At 45.3% G+C, this 20,447-nt stretch overlaps 3 protein-coding genes across 8 annotated transcripts; 1 reads left to right on the top strand and 2 right to left on the bottom strand.

Annotated features, from left to right (window-relative positions):
- Positions 1-574: 574 nt before the first annotated feature.
- On the bottom strand, positions 575-6,065 carry LOC120681821 (pentatricopeptide repeat-containing protein At1g06710, mitochondrial). Of its 5 annotated transcripts, none has more exons than XR_005678099.1 (4): positions 3,063-6,065; positions 2,011-2,405; positions 1,190-1,347; positions 575-847 (listed from the first exon to the last, which is right to left on the bottom strand). XR_005678099.1 is itself a non-coding variant. In XM_039963444.1 (2 exons), the coding sequence occupies exons 1-2, from the start codon at positions 5,925-5,927 to the stop codon at positions 2,364-2,366; spliced, it is 2,907 nt and encodes a 968-aa protein (XP_039819378.1). In that variant the 5' UTR covers positions 5,928-6,061; the 3' UTR covers positions 575-2,363. The 5 variants fall into 5 exon arrangements, 1 of the variants encoding a protein (XP_039819378.1); XR_005678100.1 differs by having other exon boundaries at positions 1,190-1,290; positions 3,063-6,061; XR_005678101.1 differs by having other exon boundaries at positions 1,190-1,267; positions 3,063-6,061.
- Positions 6,066-8,473: 2,408 nt separating this feature from the next.
- On the top strand, positions 8,474-11,550 carry LOC120682307 (uncharacterized protein ycf20-like). 2 transcript variants are annotated; one of them, XM_039964140.1, is made up of 3 exons: positions 8,537-8,871; positions 8,909-8,967; positions 10,756-11,550. In XM_039964140.1, the coding sequence occupies exon 3, from the start codon at positions 10,769-10,771 to the stop codon at positions 11,234-11,236; it is 468 nt and encodes a 155-aa protein (XP_039820074.1). In that variant the 5' UTR covers positions 8,537-8,871; positions 8,909-8,967; positions 10,756-10,768; the 3' UTR covers positions 11,237-11,550. The 2 variants fall into 2 exon arrangements, with proteins under 2 accessions (XP_039820073.1, XP_039820074.1); XM_039964139.1 differs by having other exon boundaries at positions 8,474-8,967.
- A 3,446-nt stretch (positions 11,551-14,996) lies between these two features.
- Positions 14,997-18,058, bottom strand: LOC120680498. The gene is made up of 2 exons (XM_039961996.1): positions 17,715-18,058; positions 14,997-15,819 (listed from the first exon to the last, which is right to left on the bottom strand). The coding sequence occupies exons 1-2, from the start codon at positions 18,002-18,004 to the stop codon at positions 15,477-15,479; spliced, it is 633 nt and encodes a 210-aa protein (XP_039817930.1). The 5' UTR covers positions 18,005-18,058; the 3' UTR covers positions 14,997-15,476.
- Positions 18,059-20,447: the final 2,389 nt, after the last annotated feature.

Raw genomic sequence — 20,447 nt, 5'->3', positions numbered from 1 at the left:
CGTGGGCCGTTCCGGGCCCTGGGTTCGGCCGCCGCCGCGCCGCTCCTGGCCCCACCCACCACGCCGCTCCTCGCCGGCCCCGGCGAGGGAGGGGCAGAGGGCCAGCGTCACCAGCTCCGCCGGTAGCGTGGAGAGAGAAGGGGAAGTAGAGAGTGGTGGACTATGGATAAAAGCCCCCACCCCTCCCACTATAACACCTGGGTTTTATGGTCGGGTTGGCTAGGTGGGGCGCGCTAACATGGTACCAGAGCAGAAGTCCCGGGTTCGAACCCACCCGGCCACGCATTTCCGCTGCGCGATTTCCCCTGCGCCTCTCGTGTGCTGAGACCTGCTGCGGGCTACGCCGGGCACTAGAACCTACTGCGGGCTACGCCGGGCTCGCACGCCGTAGGGGGAATGATGGACTATGGATAAAAACCCCCACCCCTCCCACTATAACACCTGGGTTTTATAGTCGGGTTGGCTAGGTGTGGCGCGCTAACAGAGAGGAATTCACGGACCAGGCCCACATGTTAGGATGGGCAAACGGCAAGAATCAACGGAAGCGGACGGCAGTGGTACGTAGGGAAAGAAATTTTCATTCGATGGCACCGAAGAACTTTAGAAATTTTCGATGGTACACAGGTAATACGCAATATTTACAATGGTACACAGGTAATTAGCTCTTTAAGAAAGCACAGGTAACCGAACACCAGTCACCAGGTGCAGTCAGTTATGACGTAGCTACAGACACGCATACCAAAGAATATATAACACTACTGGTATCATTTACCAACTCAAGGGGCAGCGCCCTACCTACTCAAAGGTACGAAGAGCCATGCATTCCTTAGAATCTCTTCAGTCACCGCTGCAAATTCAAAGCAAAAGGGTTAAATGTTCTGTAGAGAAACAAGCTTTCTTTCTGGAAAAGCCTAATGGAACATTTTCCTACGCTTTCATCATAGTACACAAAATAATAGATACAGAATGAAGCCAAAAAGAAAAAACGAAAAAAAACAGCTACAATACTCAATATTTTAAAAGAGGTCATGGAGCACCTTCAAGTATCGACTGCCCCATTATTGTGTTAGGTATTGTAGCAGCATCTAGAAAAGGTGGTGTATTCAAACGCAAGCAGTAGCAGTGTAGCACATACAAATATAAATATATGAGCAAACAAATGCACGGAAGTCCTTGGCATTTGACTTACAGTAATCAGTAAAAAATGTGGCTTGGTGTGCTTTGGGCATTGAAAGTGATGCTTCCACTCATCTAGTTGCAAGAACCTCTACAAAAGATAATGTCGAGACACTGCCACAGCAATCCCATTCAGAATATGCTTAGTTTAACGAGTAACCTGAAAAGAAACTGTATTCCAAAGTTGATGGGCTAAATACAACTACTGTAAGGGCATTATCTCCACATAAATAGAATAAAGAAATACAAAAACAAGCTAGAAGTCTGGAACATGCTGAAAATCAATAAGTATACACTGTCAAATGAAAAGGAGGTGGAAGATTTTATGATCTGAGAAAAAGAGTTTAAATGTTTTGCTATAATAGGATATCACCACATATTTTAAAAGTTAAATAAACAAAGTTTAAATTTGAAAGAACACATTTGTAAAGTGAAAAACTGTAATACATTTGAGTTTGTTTTTGCAGTTACAGAATATCTTTATTGCTCTACCACGAGAGCAACATTCGTTAGAAGCAGAAGGATGCATTTCGAATAACTGGATAGCGAATTATGGACATTGCACATTGCGGCTTTCATGTAACCATCAGTAAATTATATAGAAGCTATTCTTGGTAGCTATTGAGATGATCCTCTGTGGATGTGAAGATAAACCAACTAGCCTATGTCATAAAAAAGAGAAACCTAAGGGAGGGTAAAAAAAAGGTAAAACAATGTTCAGTACTGAAATGACAAGGAATATGATAATCTGCATTGTATGAGAGCACGGATATGATGATAAGCAGCAAACAGCCCTGTAGATTCGCTGCAGTTATGGAGTGAAGTTCTTCTTACATGAGTTCAGCTTCAGTATGTACAGTGTTTCTGAAGGTCTTTATAGTATCCTTCTGAAGGTCATATACATGCCAACAAACAGTTTTAAGTCAATCCAGCCTCTGTGCTGTTTGCACATGAGCATGCTTTCATCCTCAGCTCCTTTTCCGTTGAGTCACCACATCCAAGTATCCAACTACAGTCTTCAGAATTGATGACTCCACAGCGGAATGTTTGGAAGACGCATCATTCAGGTATCTTTTTAGAATACTGCCCAAAGTTGAACTAAACCATAGGATCAACACCACCTCATTGAAAATAGGCTCTTAAGGACAATAATGCCACTTGGAGTAAGAGTGTGAGACAACACAGCTTTACCCTCCATCAAAAGAGTTATTGTCCTGCCAGTTTACACCCTGATCCAATACCAATATGGCAATATTAGTGTCTATCAAAAGAAAGTATTATGACATGAAAGCATGAAGATTAAAAGGCAAGAACAGGGCACAAATTAGTGAAGCTAGAAGAGTGAGGATGCAATTAATGCCAAACAACAGAAACTGCTTAAAGTTACACTATTGTATTATTTATACAATTTTGTTTGGAGCTACAGTGTAGAAAAGATGAGGACTAAAACTAGCACAGTTGTGCCCATATGCTGCATCATTAGCAATGCTACCTCTACACTTACAGAAAGCTATTTAAGAAGGCCATCATTATTTATAGGGAATCCAGTTCAATTTGTTAATGTGAGTCACTTTATGTTAAGTGAGTGTGAGGTTTGAAACAAAAGCTTATCAATAATTGATGGTTGAATATGATTCATGCATAACAAATCACTGGATTGGCATCCCACGTGGCAATAGTTCTCTGCTATCTCAACTTGCCGTTAGGTAAACTAATTGGGAAGGTGTTATCAGACCAAACCAAACAGTCTGGGGGCTCAAAATCAATATAATAGAAGTTTACGCCTTAATTAGCCAAGATGAAATTTTCTGGGGGTTGATGTGGCATTCTGCCTAAGAATGAAGGGAAAATTTTTGTTGGAGTGGTTATGTGACAAGTGGGCCGACCTCATGACATATGCTGTAACACAACTGCAAGGCTTCATTCCACTTGTTCACTTTGACTAGCCCCTTTATGAGGCAAACAAAGACACTTAGCTCTGGCACAACACCTTTTCTCGTCATTTCACTATATAATTCAAATGCTTCTTCAGGATGAGATGCCAAACAAAGTGCCTGGATTAATGAAGCGTATGTATCATGGCTGGTTATGTTTTGTGATGGAGAGACTTCAATAATCTCTTTATGCAACTCCAAGGCTTTCTCCAGTCTGCCAGCCTTAGCAAAATTATCAATGAGCAACCCATAAACTGGAGCTATTGGCACCGTGCCATGTGACTCCATCTCCTCCAACAATCCAAGAGAAGCAATGAACTTCTTGCTAAAACCTTGAACTGCGAAGCCGTATCCTTGCAAATATTTTGGCCAGTAAGTCTGCTTCATTTCACAAAGCAGTGAATGGGCCTCATCCAAAAGGCCAGCAGCACAGCAATGGTTTATCAGTACTCTGTAGGTAACATAATTAGGAGCACACCCTTGTGTGCTCATTTGTGTAAACAGCTGAAGGCCTATATCAACCTTACCAGATTTTCCTAATCCATCTATTAGAGCAGTGTAAGTTACAACATTTGGGCTGCATCCCTTCTTTTCCATCATTGACAGCAGCTTTAAGGCCTTTTCACTTTCACCTATTCTACAAAGTCCATCAATCATAGCTGTGTAAGTGACGACATTAGGAGTGCAAGAACCCTCCAACATCTGAGAAAGAACTTTCATGGCTAGATCAAGCCTTTTATCCTTAAACATCGCATCAATTAAGGAGGTGTATGTATGCACAGTAGGCAAGTAACCACACTTGGACATCCTCAGAAATACCTCCTGAGCATTATCAATCTTCCCAACCTTGCAAAAGCCATCAATCAAGGCATCATATATAATGTTATTTGGCTCGCACCCAGTTGATAACATAGCATCTAGCAATTCATGAGCATCAACCACTTTGTGTGCTTTACACAAACCATCTATGAGCGCTCCATATGTAACAACATTTGGAGCTATGGTGTCTGCGTGCTCACCTTCAAAGAAAAATTCAGATTCTACACTGCCAGAAGTTCCTATCAATTTGGCATAGACTTCACAAGCCTTTTGGATTTCACCTGCCTTACAAAGGCCATCAATTAGAGCACTATACGTGATTGCATTGGGAGGACAGCCAGCATCAACCATTCTGTGAAAGAAGTCACTAGCTTGAGATAGCTGCTTCGCTTTCAGGTAAGCATGAAGCAATGCAGTGTACGTTACTACATTTGGGGAGCAGCCCAAACTCCTCATCTCATCAAACCAGCTTTGTGCTTGTTCAATGAGACCGGCCTTACAAAAGCTATCAATCAAAATTGTGTATGTATAAACATCAGGGTTGACACCGACATTCTTCATCTCCTGGAACAAAAGGAAAGCCTTTTCTACCTTCATAGCCTGACACAAAAAGGTAATCACCTTAGAGTATGTGCTTGTATCAGGTACAAAACCATTTTTCATCATCACCTTAATGATCTGAAATGCCTTGTCAAACTTCCCCACACCACAAAGGCATCGTGCAAAATTGGCAGTGTTAACCTTATTAAGAACGCATCTAGAAGCCAGCATCTCCTCATAGACTTTCTCTGCCAAATCCAACAATTCGAGGTTTGGTAATTCCTCCCCACCACAGATGCTTCCGATAAAAATATTGTATACGACATAGCCAGGAGGGCAACTACAAGCAGCCATCTTCTTTAAAAGTTTATATGCATATAGGTAATCCCCGGCATTGCAATAACTATGCACAAGTGAATTAAACAAGGAAGGGTTTGGATTGCAACCCTCCTTCATCATCATGTTGATTATCCTTTTGCACCAGCCAAGCTGCTTCTTTTTCAAAAATCCAGAGAGCAATGTCCTGTACGTGACAACATTGGGAATGCACGAATTGCACCGCATCCTGTGGAGGAATGAAATAGCCTCATCAAAAAGGGAGGCCTCCATCAGTCCACTGATCATTTGGGTGCACAACACTGTGTCGAGTTTGAAATCCTCCCTCTCTATTATGTCAAGTGCATCTGAGCATCGCCCCTCTTTGCATAAAGCTTGTGCAAAACACCCAACTGTGAACTTATCCATGCAGAATCCCGATTCAAACATCTCCTTCTGCACCCTGAACCCCATGTCCACCTGCCCCGCTGTTGCAAGCACTTGCACCAGAGCATTGTAGGTCGCACCCGATGGTCTGTACCCAAAATCCTTCAGCCTTCCAAGCTCCTCCAGCGCCTCAGCCCATGCTCCGTGACGGCAGCATTTTCGCACAAGCACATTGAGCAATCTGCCAAGCACCTCGCGGTCATCCTCCCCAATCTCCCTCAGCAGCCTCTCCGCGGTCCTAGCACGGTCCTCAAAACTCAATACCTCCGCGAGCGTGTCGTAGCAGGCACTGGTGTGGCTGTACCCCACCTGCCGCTCGGCCCAAAGGAAGAACCTGACACAAAGCTCCGGGACGCGCACCGACTGGAGCACAGCGACTACCACGGCTTCGGTCAGGAATTCCCGGTGCCGCCGCAGGAATCGCTCCGCTTTGCCGTCGAAGTCGGTTGCGTAGGCTCTGATAGCCTTGGAGATGAGGACGGCCTCCGGGGGCGGCAGGGCTGCGGCGGGGAGGGGTGGCGTGGGCTCCTGAAGAAAGGAGAAGTCTTTGCGTGAAAGGCGGAATCCGTGGTGTGGCTCCGGGGCATCCACAAGGCCAAGCAGCTGATCGTCGGGATCGGGAGCGTGGGAGGAGCAGGCGCGGCGAAGGTAGGCGCGAAGGGCTGTCGCGACCGCCGCCGCGTGGCGGCGGATCATGGGGTGGCGGGTGCGATTGGGGTGTGTATGGAGATGGTCCGCAGTAAGGGTGGCGAGGGGAAGGGGGAGGAGGCGGCGGCGGCGGCGGAATTCGGAGCTCCGGCCATGGAGGTTTTGGGTGCCGGAGAAGAGGGATAAACCCTAGTGAAGGGGAGGGTATTTCGGTAAATAATTTGCTAAACCTGTGCTGCAGGTGGGGCCGACATGGCAATGGGAGGCCATGTGAGGGGACCCAGTCCACGGGATTTCTATTCATCTCACACTTTGGTCCTGTTGTTTTTTTAAGCACAAGTTACTATAGCAAATTTTGACCATTAATTAAAGATACTAAATAAAGACAGTTTACAAAACTAACTTTATAACGCCTGCGCTACTTCGCGAGATGAATTTAATGAAGCCTTTGATCGCACGATTAGAGGATGATTACTGTAGCATTAATATAGCCAGTGGTGGATTAAATATAGTCATTAGATTCGTCGCGCAAAGTTGCACCCATCTGTAAAAAGATTTTGCAAATAAACTCCGTTTAGTACTCCATCCATGCAAAATTCTTTTTGTAGCGCGAGTAGCACAATACATGCAAAATTCTTTTTGTAGCGCGAGTAGCACAAATAAAACAAACAGGGTCCTTACTGCACACGATGCTATTGCAGGAGGGGTGGAGCGCCACCGCTCATGTGTGCGACGGCAGGAGGAGTGTGAACTAGGCTAGGAGGTGGAGCGGCCGCTGGCAAGATCCTCGATCAGGATGGTGGTCGAGATAGTAGAGGTTAGAATTTTAGGTTTTCAAATAGACATCATCCATCAGGTTGAGTCGAATTCGGGTCGAGTCAAAAGAAATCTTCAGATCAAATTTTCAGCCCGAATCTAGCCCAGCATGTGGTCAGGTCAGATTCGGGACGTATTGGGTAAAACTTTATTTTTCTTTATGTATAATTTTTGGATCGGGTCAGGCTTTTTCGGGTTTTGGCTCAAAAATTTCGACCTGAGTCCGACCCATACATTCATCGGGTTAGGTTTGACGGGATCGGGTGACCTTTGATTAGATCTATTTTCAGGACTCCAATGGCCACCAATCCTAGAGGAGGAGGTCGATGGCGGCGGCGGCCCTACAATGGTGTCGATTCAGCCGGCGGTGGAGGTGAAGCGACGCGGGAGAGCCACCAGCCGAGCGGGGTTAGACATCCGGTCATAGCCCGTTGTCTGTATGATATTTTCCATAAAAGCATTATTTTATATGATTTGCTCTTTATTCTCTATATGATATTTTCCATTCCATTCTTTTATTTCTTATTTAACTATTTTCTATTTAGTTAATGTTTGTTATCTTTTTTATTTAGTTTTCTTTAACTTAGTCCGTTGATAGACTTCTTTCTCCTTCCTTTTACTTTTCTTTTTAGCCCTTGTAACTTTCTTCTCCCTTTTTCTATATTCATTTTGTATTCTTTTTTTCCTTTTCATGACTATGTAGATATTGTTAATTTTAACTAATTTTTTTCTTATTTAGAATATATTTCATGAAAGATTTTATTTTATTTGATTTATTGGTGGGTGAATATATTTTGTTCACTCTTACATAATTGTTATATATAGCATATGCGATTTAAAAACTTTTTGTCCCTAAGCATATGATCTGCGTGAGCATGCCATGGTGAAAAAGAGCTAGCTGATTTGTTTTCCATATTGACTCATTTGTACACGTATATGCTTATAATTCTTTATGTAAAATTATTTATCCATGTGTAACCAATTTATTTGCAATGCCAAATTATTTTTTCTTATTGTAGATTAAATTGTTCCGTATCGTTGACTCATTTGTTAGCGATATTAATTTTTATTCTAATTTTATATTATTTCTCATATACAATTAAATGTTCGTAATGTGTAATATTTTGTTTGTGTACATTATTATTTATTCATTGAATTTAACTTTTTATTCGTAAAAAATAATCTTTTGATTGTGTTCTTAAAATATTTGTTCCTAGATGTAAATTAATTATTTAGTATAAATAAAATATTTAAAAAATATTATTCAAATATACTAGACAAGTGTGATCTTATTTTGAAGATCTTATCATAAGAAAGATAATAATACAATCCAAATTTAATCTAGATGCTTGATTTAATAGTTATAGTTTTTTTTTAAAAAAAAATCATATTTGTATGTATTTGTGTGACCTCACTAATTTTATCTACTTCTGCATACATGCACAGATTATCTTCTATTTAGCTATCAACAATTTAACATGGACCGACTCAAACTAATGTTGCATAATAAAAATTACCGCAGATACCCTATAGGCTTCAGGGTCTGAATCCTGCCCCTTGGGTTTTGGAACTGTTGCAATACAAGCGTGTCGCGGCTCAACGGCCCACCAGCACCCAGCGTCCCAGCCAACTTCCCATCCCATGTGTGGGCTGTAGCCCTCCCCATTCCCCTGCTGTGTTGTTGCCCGCACCACAAGAAACAAGCCCACAAGCCACAGCCCGGCCCACACACAAACGGACACGAATGAGACGCTGAGTGCGACGGCTCGACCCCTCCACCTCCCTACTCCCTAGTAGACCCTAGTAGATGTCGCAGCCGCGCATTGTCCAGCGGCCAGAGCCGGCGACGGGCAGCGAGGGGAAGGGGACGCTGCTGGGTGAGAACAAAAACATCAGTGGCTGGCGGATGAAGAGGGTCATCCCCTGCTGAGGCCTGAGAGGCCAACCCCATCCGACTCCCTACGACCGCACGAGACCCCGGCCGAGAGCCAGGGCGCTGGTGTGGGGGCGGTCGGCGACCAGCGACTTGGCTAGGGAGGGAGAGGCGCGGGTGCGGGGCTGCCGTGCCGAGGCAGCGAGGGGAGGGAGCGTGAGTGCGCCGCCGGCCGGTGCGACGCGCTGCTGGCCCCTCGGGCGGCGCGGGGCAACCCGCTAGCGCAAGCGCGCAGCAAGGCAGGCAGCAAGCAACAGCAAGCAGCTTCACACCGCGGCAGGCAGCACAGTTCGCACTGCAATTCGCAGGCACGGTTGCACGAAGCAGCAAGCTAGCAAGGTAATTATCTAATTCGCATAGCAATTTGGTACCTTCCAGATTAGTAGCCATGGTAGGGAATTGGGATTTAGGTCTGTAGCTTGTACTGCAGAATTGTACTGTTGTAGCTCATTGTCCCTTAGGATTTGTAAGCTTGCAGCAATGGTAGGATTCCAGATTGCAATTTGTAACTTCTATACCATGGATTTAAAGACGCTTTCACCTCAACTGTGGGTTTCCAAATGTTTTCACCTCATTAAATTTTGTTAATCATATTGTAAATTGGTACTTTACATTTGTGACATTAACAAAATTGCCTTAATGGACTAGCCTAGCTTGAAATGCTGGGTGTGCCACTGGCTGGGTATTGTCTTCCCCTCTTCCTCTCCTTGATGTGCCTTCAAAATCCCTTTTTGGAGATTAGCCCACTTCTGTTATCTCTTGAATTGGCTGATTAGTAGGTTTTAGAATTAGAGTACTGGACTAGATAGAGCTGAACCATTTCTGAGAAAAAAACGTAGTCAAGCACTTCCAAAGTATGAGAATGTGTAAATTTCTATGAAGATTATGTAATCTTTACAGTCACACGAGAGCTTGATATTTTGGTTTGAACAAGTCAATTAGCCTAGTTTCAAACTTTTGAAACCTATGAACTGTTACGATTGGTATGGTGAATGTGTTGTGCACTTGTGCTAGAAGGACTTGTGTGCTGCCAGTGCCAGCCATGGAGGGTGCACCCCGTCGACATTTTTCGAGATCTGACCCCCAGTACCCTATTAAAGTCTGCCCCTGATTCTTCCTTTGCAAGAACCATTTTGTATATGTGGATGAAACTATGAGGCTTCTCAAAACTAATATGCTTTTCTTATCTAATATACTCTGAAGCACCTAATTATCTGGAAACGATATGGATATTTGGTGACCTTATTTTGGCCAGCCTTAGTCCCAAAGTGGCGGAAATGCTTTTGTTTGAAATGAAAGTGGAAAATGTTGTGGTACCTAGGAGCCAAAGTCTGTGTTATTCAAATGAAAATATTGCCTTATTTTCAATATTTTTATTTATTTCTTAGTGATATGGTCAGATGCTGGAGGTGTGGCCTTCAGGATTCAGTTTTTGCTAATTTCTCAAGCTTGCTGTGTTATATGTTTGATGCTTTACCAGCGAATTTGTTATTACGTTACTGTTGTTCTCTTCCATATTCATGAACCGTGATGCTTGTTGTTGGAGTTGATCTTGCTTGCTAACTAACGCATGGAGGACTTTCAAAAAACTCAACGAATCGAAAGCTAATGCCTTGTTTCCCCTCACAGTGTATTGCATACTGTTCTGGGTCCAGATTGCGGTTTAGATTTAGTTTTTTTGTGGAAGCAATACATGTGAAACTAAGAGCTAGTTTTTATTGTATAATTCTGTGATGTGAACTACTACATACTTCTGGTTGCTAACAATCTGTTACTCCAATTATTCTTGATGTCTGCAGTGGCTGTAAACTAGGATTTAGAAATTTTCTATCATGCACCTCTTCAGTGCTTGCATTATCAGCTGTTGGAAATGGCTTGATAGAGTGCTATGTGGTAGTAGTATCATTAAGCACACTGCATATCTGAATCATTGGAGCAATGGGCAGCCAAAAATAGCATCTGTAACTTCTCTGCATACGCTACTGATGCAGCCACTCATTATGATCCTTGTATATTGCATGCAGCCAGTCTGAATGATCTTGTGTTTGTGTTCTGGAAACTTTGCTATATATGCATAGCATCATCTCTTATGACTTTTTTTGATGAAACAAATTTCTGTCTATGCAGTGCAAGCATCTCAATGACAAGGGTTTCAAATGCTATTTCTTTTGGTCTTCCTAGCTATGGGCTATTTGCAGAGTCAAGGTTTATATCGCAGAGCTATAGGAACTTCCCACGGAGATCCTCTTATAAATATCTTAGAATCCGTGCAGTGCAAGGAAATGATGGGCGTCGAAGTCTGGTTGACATCATCCGAATCATCCCAGAACTGTCAAGAAACTATTTCAGAAGCCGGTCAAGAAGAACCCTTTTTGGTGGGATCTCTCTTCTGGGTGGCTTTTATGTCGCTCAGACAATCTCTCTGTCGTTTGGTGTACTGGCTGTGAATGATGTTATAGCTGCAGTTGTTTGCGTCCTGCTGACAGAGTATGTGACTAAGTTCTATTACAGCCGGCCAAAGGTTACATTTCCCATAGCGCTCCTCAACAATTTCAAGATGGGTTTCACGTATGGTCTGTTTATCGATGCCTTCAAGCTTGCTAGCTGAGCTGCATTACCTTCTGCTGGCTGCTTCTCACACCCTTGATCACCGCACACATGACAGTTATATGGCATATACAGTATGGTTTTATTGTCCGGACCTTTATCTTTCTTCCTTGGTCCTATTCTTCTATGTAAAGATTGACCCCACTACTGTAGTCTCGTCAGGACTGCTGGGACATATGGCACATGGAATTGATGTCTATGTTAGTCGATGTATCACGTACACTTACCTTTGTTACTGCTCTTTGCCCGGAAACGATTCAACGAATCAGTGTATCTGTTGTTTAGTTACTCCAAGTTCTGAATTTCTTTGAACTATTCCCTTTACAGCACAGTGCACTACCACTGTATCAATCTTTTCAAAAAGTATTTGCTGGCACGCTTAGATGGCAGTGGCACCCGACAATATTTTCAGACTTGTTCTGATGAGGACAGTAACCAGTTCTCTCATCTCTGAACATAAGCATCCTAGATGATCTATGAGCATTCCTGATGATCCCAGTTTGCCGGAGGAGGCACAGATGCCCAAAATTTCCCAAGAAGAAGGTAAGGGCGTTCTCAATGGTTAGCTATTTAGCTAGCTAGATCTGATGTGGCAACAAAAAAATAGAAAAGAGAGTAGTCACTGGTGATGAGCAAATAGCTTATCTATTTCACGTAATCCAAAAACATATGACAGGAATATGTGGGTCCAATAGTATAAAATAGTTTTTTCTTTCCTTTCTCACTTCTATATTAGCAGACTAAATAGCTAGTACTAGTTATTACCATTGCGGACACCCTGAGGAGATGGAGGATCGGGCTACGAGGTGTGCCGCCAAGTTAACTTTCTGAAATCGCTGGTCGCACTTTCTGCCGATGGCGCATTGAGAATTTCACTCAAGCTCATGTTTGCAGGACGATACTGAAGGTGTTCATCCAGTTTGCATATATATAATTTTACCGGCAGAGCGATGGCACAAGGAGAAAACCCGGCGTGAACATGAACACACATGTTCCAGACGGCAGGGTCAGTGGATCGCACGAACAAACAAGAATGGAGGTAGCGTTTCAATCTTCAACTCCACATGATGCAACTTGAGATTGAGGCGACACGATCGCACTTGAAAAAACTGGCGACCCATTCAGAGCAGCCAAGAAATTGACAATCGATCATCTCAACCAGAAGTAGCCTGCTGCTGGTCCTTGAGGAGCTGACGGTGAGCAGGAATTGAAGCAGATCCGTACGGGCCCTGGCGAGCTGCTCATGTGTCCCGCCGCCAGCCCAGAAACGCCCCAGAAGCTGCTCCTACGCTTCCGGATCGGGATGGGAACGAGCAGAGGTGGGGGCGCGTCAGCTTCCCGTATCTGTCGCTGCCGGCGCCACGGCCGCTTCTTCAGTACGGCCATTTCCAGCTATCTGAACGCATCAGCTTCTTAGACCGACTCCAACAAGGAGATGCAAAATGGGAGAGGCATTCCTCCATTTGCCTCGTACACAGTAAATTCATCACCCACGCAAAAATTTTCATCTCCAACAGGCGGATGCAAAAGCACATGCATCACCACCGGCGGTTCCTCTCGCGCGCTGCTCGTGAAGGGAGGGAGGGGAGAGAGCCGGAGGAGGAGGAGGCCGTCGGACTGCCTCACCACGACCTCGAGGTCCTTGACGCTGAGATTCGCAGGAGATGGCATGAGGAGGTCGAGGAGGCTGCGTCGGGGAGGACGTCGCGCCGGGGAAGCCGCCGCCGCCGAGGAGGCCGCGCCCGCCTGCCAGGCCGCCTCGCGAGGGAAAGGGAAGGAGCAGGGGGCCGCCGGCCGCGGCCTGCAAAGGCGAACCGGCAAGGAGGGGGCCGCGCCGCCGGAGGTGAGTAGGGGGCCGCGCTCGCCTCCGTCCGCCCCCACATCGACACGTCGCCACCAGAGCTCCGCCCTGCCACCCCCAGATCGACGCACCGCCACCCCCGGATCCACCCGCCCCTCTGCTCCTCCGTCGACCTGGAGAGGGAGGGAGGCCGCGGGAGGGCGGGCCAGCGGGGGAAGCTCGATCTGCCGGCCAGCGCGCGGGAGAGGCGGGCCGGGCTGCTCCTCCCTCCGCCGCCGTGGAGGGGCCGGCGGCCGGTGGAGTAGCTCCGGGTACACCGCGCCGCTCCGGCCGCTCCCCCGCGCACGGCCACCCAACCGGCCGCCTCGAGCCCTGTGGGTGGGAGGACGGGAGGGCGCGGGCCAAGGCGGAGATGCCGGGCAGGAGGAAGGGGTGGAGGCGGTCGGGGTCGTGCGGCGGAGGAAGGAGGAAGGACCGGGCGGGGTCGTGCGGCCGGGCAGGAGGAAGGACCGGGCGCGCACCGCGCCGCCGCAGGAGCTCGCCTGGCCCCACAGGCTCGTTTGCCTTCGAGGAGAGAGGTGATTCATTTTTACCTCTCCTCTCTCCTCACGAAGGAAAATGCCTCGCCCTTTGCCTGTCCTGTTGGACCTCCGTTCGGCGATGCACAGTGCCACGACGGAGGCATATATGCATTTGCATATCGCTGTTGGAGTCAGTCTTATGGTAGTTGCTTTTCCCCGTTGCATCTATCACCCCTCCAACTCCATCCGTTGCATGCCACTAGCTCAATATCCAGCAAATCGGAGCTTTGTGGTAGCAGATCCGATCCACTCCTGTGGAAATGAACCCATGGATCAGCAGATTAGACTATTAGAGTGAGAAGGAGAGTACGAGACGGGTATCTGGGTAGCTCCTAGTTAGGGTGGTGGCCGGCTTGGGGCCAGGTTGGCAGTAGGGGTGGTAATGGGCCAGATTAGAATTTAGCCTTTCTTCGCCCGGTCTTTAGATTTTCTAGACTAAAATCTAAGTCCCTTTACCACATCTAGTTGTCACCGAGCAGGCCTGTATCTAGACACGTGCGGGCCGTGCGACCGCACAGGGCCCCCGAATTTGAAGGGCCCCCAAAATATTAGATATACATTAGATATAGTCATGTAAATATTTTAATTTAGTTGATTGTTGATCCAATTTGTGGTAAAATATGACCCAAATTGCTCCTAAAATATAAATCATTGTAGGCGTATCACTTATCACTTTCTTTTACATGGGTGCTACTCGGGGTCACGTGTGTGATCTCGAGTGGACCTATCACAGCACCACAACCTCTCCAGGATTCCATATTTTGAACCTAAAATCGGCCTAATAAACCAGGCCCCTCAATGCTTTGTTGCTAGAACAAACTTTTTTTTAGAAAAAAATTTTGTTGCTCAAACAATAATAATTGTTCCAGCAATAAAAGAAATTATTTCGGAACAAAAAAATAGTTATTAGAACTTTTGTGACGATTTAACTACCAGTCACACGTGTGACTTCTAACATTTGTGCTTTCACACAGCACATTGCGCTTGCCGGCTGCTATCGCTTGATATTCGCGATCCTGCACTAGGCCACTAGGGCCCATTCCATTGTTTCGCACAGGGCCCTCGAATTTGCCGGTACGGCCCTGCACCGAGTAGAGGGGGGTTGTAATGATCCATGGCTTCACGCCTTCACGTGGTTGGTTCGAATATGAAGACAGATGTAGGTTCCACGCTAATGACAAAGCCCCAAACGAGGAGAAAACATAGCGGAGACCACGAACATTTGGGGGGGGGGGGGGGGGGGGGGGGGGACGTAATGCGGTGGAGCTTTGGGTAGCCATACAACGGTCTGTTCCGAACAAAATTTACGCAAGCTTAGGCAAAACTTTTTCTTTTCTTACTGGAGAGGAGATTCTGATGGCAAGTATTAAAACAAAATATAAAGTCATGACTTGAATAGCTAGGTATGAAAAAAAATAATGTTCAAATGTGGGGGGGTCATCAATGAAATTAGGGTACACATACGACTGTAACGAAAGAAATGACCTAACCACTCAAGTTTGCAAGATAAGCACAGAATCATAATTTGTTACATCGTTCAACTGCCTTCCTTACGCGCTCTACACACTAATCTTCAAGATGCGCTGCGGTCAATATTGTCTTCTTCAAGCTCCCCAATCATGCATGGAGTATATACAAATGACTCGTATATACCATTTGAATGATCGCGATCGTAACAATGTGGGCGTGAGTTGCCTAGATATTGAACCTTCAATGTGTTCAAATGATAGGCCACTACATCAAATGACCAAGCCAAAAATACAACTTTCTTGTAAGGATGGAATCCAAGAATCTCATTGAAGTCTATCCGATAGTAGTTTTCCTCACCTCCAGCAGTAACTGAAACAATGTCATCATTGTCAGAGTCCCACTCGACCCTCTTCCGATAGAGTTTCAGCAATGTGATTACTATTGTGTACACTAATGTTATGTTCCTTTACGATCCAAAGTCCAACCTTCAATCCAGCATGGTTGTAGAGTGATGCTAAATAAGGGTAAGGGGAATAGCAGTTAAGGTCATTTTGATACCTTAAAGCCCACTCTATCTTTCCATATGATTCCTTGAGGGTCCAAACCTGTAGTTGGCCCTCATGAACAATTCCAAAACACACCTCCTTGTCTAATCTTCCAAGATATGGTTTTCCATTCCCAATGTTTGTTGGTGTATTAATCACTTGGTATTTATCACTTGACAATGATAACCTGTAAATGAAAATTTTATGTTTAAGGAATTGATGGCATGTGCATAAACGATTGATGGAAGATAAATAATTTAAAATGTTTAAATATGGACATAATATTGCATATGAAAAGAAGACATTTACTAGAGGCAGAATTGCCAAATACATCCCTATAGAATTTGCTCCAAGGATCATTTTAGTGCCTTAACTATTAAATAGGCCACTCATGTCCATCAAGTTTCTCTTTAGGATCAAATTAAATTGGTCCGTAAACTGACTTGGCATGCCATGTGCTCTTGCCATGTCAGCGGTGAGCACCATCCAAGTCAACATGATAAAATGGTCTGCTTTACCCCTTTTATTCACCATATCTATTACAATGCTTGTGTTCTAGATATTATTTGTAATTTGTAATTGGACAGAAGATTTTGTGGTGACTCATTAACAGAAATTCCTTGTAACATGTCCAATATACATAAAATATTATTTATAATTAGATGAAACAAGGGTAAATGAGATAATTATACCATGCTGACTCATCCAAGAACATAGTCTATTTAATTAACAACACTTAAAATGGTCTCAATATATTTGTATATTACATGTCTTTTACGCCTTGTTTAGTTCCAAAAAAATTTCCTACAGTATTCGTCACATCGAATCTTCAAATACATACATGAAGCATTAAATGTAGTTGAAAAAAATAACTAATTACACAGTTCAGCTGTAAATGACGAGACAAATCTTTTATGCCTAATTAGTCCATGATTGGACATTAATAGCTAAATAACAACGAAAGTGCTACAGTACCAAAATCCAAAAAAAATCACGAATTAAACATGGCCTTAATATGATATCAATTTTCACTACTGCAAAAAACTTATCAGAGACGGGCAAAAATGATTAACAAAGGTGGTTTTCGCAACCGCTTCAGATCAAAGGTCACAGAAAATGATCTATTTTCTGAGGCGGTTATGTGCCCGCCTTAGTTAATGAATTAAAAAAGAAAGAAAAAACCGTAATGAGCCCACCAAGATCATCACTGACCCGCCAAGCCCACCTGAGCTGCCGGCCGCCGCCCCGGCTGCCGCCTCAGGGCTGCCGCACGAGGCCGCCGCTTGGGGGCAGCACCTGCGGCCGCGCCGGCCAGAGCCCGCTGGCGCACGAGGCCGCCGCCGCCCCGACCGCCGCCCGCCATTCCGTTGCGCCATGGGAGACAGAGAGAGGGAGGGGAGGAGAGGGGGAGCTGGGCCGCCGCGCCGAGGCCCGGCCGCCGCCGCGCCGAGCCCGCCACCGCATGAGGCCGCCGCCGCACCAACCGCCGCCCGCCATTCCGTTGCGCCATGGGAGACAGAGAGGGAGGGGAGGAGAGGGGGAGCTCGCGGGCCTTAGCTATGCGGGAGGGGAGGGAGGGAGGGAGAGAGAAAGAGGTAGAGAGAAAGAGTTAGGGTTTGGTGAAAGAATGGGCTCATTTGGGTTCATTGGGCCCAGTTTCTTAACTGAGGCGGGCTCATATAATTAAACCGCCTCAGAAAGTAGGAGTATTAATAGAGGTGATCGCATTTACGATGACCACCTCTGTTCATCGATTTTGAGAGGCAGTTTCTTCAACCACCTTGGCAGTTTCTTCAACCACCTTGGTTAATGAGACATAACTGCCAGCATTAACAGAGACTGTTATATTTTTGTGCCCGCCTCAGAGCTCCTAAAAAAAGTCGCTACTAATCAGTTTTTGTATTAGTGTTTGTAGCGATTGATAATAAATATTGCAAAAGAAATTGATGGTCAAAATACAATTTTAGACTATTACTCTTAAGAGTAAAGCTTTTGCAACCATGTTATTTAATAATTAAATTGAAATAGAGGGAATGTGAATATTCTGGTGTTATAATAGAGTTCTAAGCAATGCATGCATACCTCATAATAAAAGACCCTCGACAGTGCACATAAAGCACTCCGTTCTGGTATACAGTGTAACGCCGGCGTACTGATCGTTCGAGCAGATCCAACCTTATGTCTTCGATCGTTCCAGCAGGCTTGCCTTCCCGGATGAAGGACCTAACCTCCCATTGCCCAGTCCTCGACGAGAACACATCCAGCTGCCATGGTGACGGTGGCCATTCCATCAAGCGATGCGGGTCATCGGGTTCCTTGTCCTCATCTTCATCCTCATCGACATATGATAGTGTAAGTGCTGCCGATTTCATTGCCGGCTGAAACTCTTCTCCATCATGTGTTTGCTCATCAAGTAATAATATGGCATCAGGCGATGAGAACAAGAAGTCCACGCAGAACGGCTCGTCCAGATCCCGTCCCTCCTCCTCCTCCTCCTCCTCCTCCTTCTTCTTCCAGTGGCTTGGACACAACGGCTTATCTGGCACGGCAGGGATCAGGACCACCTCGTAGTGCAGAGACACAGCCGGATCAAACATGAGATACGCGTCAGCGCAGCCGTGAATGCCATCCATGCGTGGGGGAAGCAATGTGTAAGGATCGATGGACCAAGAGGGGGGGTGAATTGGGCCTTTTTCAAATTCTAAAACAAAGTAAAGCAACCTTAACCTATGCAATGCTAGTAGGGCACCAATTCACCAACCGGATAACTAAGCTTCTAACACAAGCTAAGAGAGCTAAAACAAAGTAAAGCCTAGCAAGGTAGAGCTAAGTTATGATCTCTAAGTCAAGCACATGAGTAAATTGCATGAAAGAAAATGCTTGAATAAAAGGAATGGACAAGAGACAACCGGATTTTTTCCCGTGGTATCGATGTGTTGGCACACACCCCTAATCCACGTTGTGACACTCACAAAGAGTATTGTCACCTCCCAAGTCACCGAGACGAGGGCGCTCACTAAGAGTCTCCGTTCACCATCCCGGCGTGGTGGAGATCAAGCCACGTACAATCTTCTTCTCCGGGCTCCCACAATCCTTGGCAAGCTCCGCGAGAAACACCTCGATCACCAAGATCGCCTAGGTGATGCCAATCACCAAGAGTAACAAGCTAAGGCCTTCACTTGAGCAAGAACCGATCACCAAGAACGGATGCACACTAGCTTCTCTCTACTCAAGTCCTTAATCTTGCTTCTTGATTGATTGAATGCACAAGTATGTGAATGATGAAGCTCAAGGTGGCTCTTGACTATGGTATGAGTGTTTGGATGTTGCCTGATGTCAAGAGTGGGCGAAATGACCCATTGGAGGGGTATATATAGGCAGCTCACACAAATAGAGCCGTTGGAGAAAAGCTGCCAGAAAACTGCGTAGCGCCGGTTAATCCGACGTACCCCCCATTGTCATCGTCGGTTTAACCGGTGAATGTAAACTGCCTCTTCTGAAAACTAGCCGTTACAACTGGGGCAGATTAACCGACGTAGCATCGGTTTAACCGGTGAGTGTAGTTGTCCACTGAACCATTGAAAAACCAAGTCTCTGGACAACTGCACCGACGTTAACTCAAACCTATCGTCGGTTTAACCGGTGAGTACAACTTTTAAATTCCTCTGAAAAACCATCTCACTGGTCAATTGCACCGACGTCTTGATTCAAACAGCGTCGGTTAATCCGGTGAATAGAACTTGAATTTCCCTGGAAAAACCAACTCTGGACCAATGCACCGACGTTAAATTCAAACACGTCGGTTTAACCGGTGTATTGAATTTGACCAGACTCTGCTGACTTCGTTCAACCGACGTATAGAAAATTGAGAGCGTCGGTTAAACCGGTGTATAGACTTTTTCTGATTTTGTCTTTTCTGATTTGAGTCTTGAATGAAATCCAAATATTCTTGAGATATAGTTTGAGAACCACTTATTTAAACTTCTAGAAACCTGAGTGACCATAGTGTGCATCCATTTTCAAATGATCATGTCCATGCTCAAGTTACTTAGCCTTAACCCCTCTTAATAGTGCGATCACTACAAAACTATAAAACCTATACTAACCTAAGTGTCCTTCTCAACCTTATGACACTTAGGACTAGAAAGATCCTTAGTCTTGACATAAAATTGAGTTGAATATCGAGATCGCCTTTTTGAATAATGAAATTGAGGGGCCTCTTTTGACATATGACCAAATGAGCGATAATGATCTATTAAGCTGCACAAACTCATTAGTCACAATAATGGTTGTCATTAATCACCGAAACATACCTTGAGGGCCTAGATGCTTACAATCTCCCCCTTTTTGGTGATTGATGACAACACAAACATAAAAGACGAGAGAGCGAGAAAGATAAAGCAAGATAAACACAAGCAAACTCGAAAGCAGGACCAAAGAGCTCAACGGCTCAAACGAAATCCATAGATACGTCTCAAAGAACGGCATACTCAAGCGACAAATGTACATATCCATGAATTAACACCAAATGTGATACAAATAATCAAAGTCCTGATAACTACGAGCTCTCTCTAGCTCTACCCTCCCCCTAACTCTGGTGCTCCCCCTAACACCTCTCCCCCTTTGGCATCAAAGCACCAAAAAGGCGAGCTACGGGTCGTGCTGTCGTGGTACGGCGACGAAGCGGTCCGGGTCGTCGTCGTCGGACGGAGAACTCTCACCCTCGGTGACAGACGGAAGCTGCTGGTCTGGGTCTGAGCTCACTGGGGGGGTGACTGTCGTGGAGGCTCTCGTGCTGGCACTGCCTGGTAGAGG

Source organism: Panicum virgatum, chromosome 7N, assembly GCF_016808335.1.
Source record: "Panicum virgatum strain AP13 chromosome 7N, P.virgatum_v5, whole genome shotgun sequence".
NCBI lineage: Eukaryota > Viridiplantae > Streptophyta > Magnoliopsida > Poales > Poaceae > Panicum > Panicum virgatum.
The sequence above is the reverse complement of the archived record's forward strand: the minus strand, read 5'-3'. Positions and strand labels throughout refer to the sequence as shown.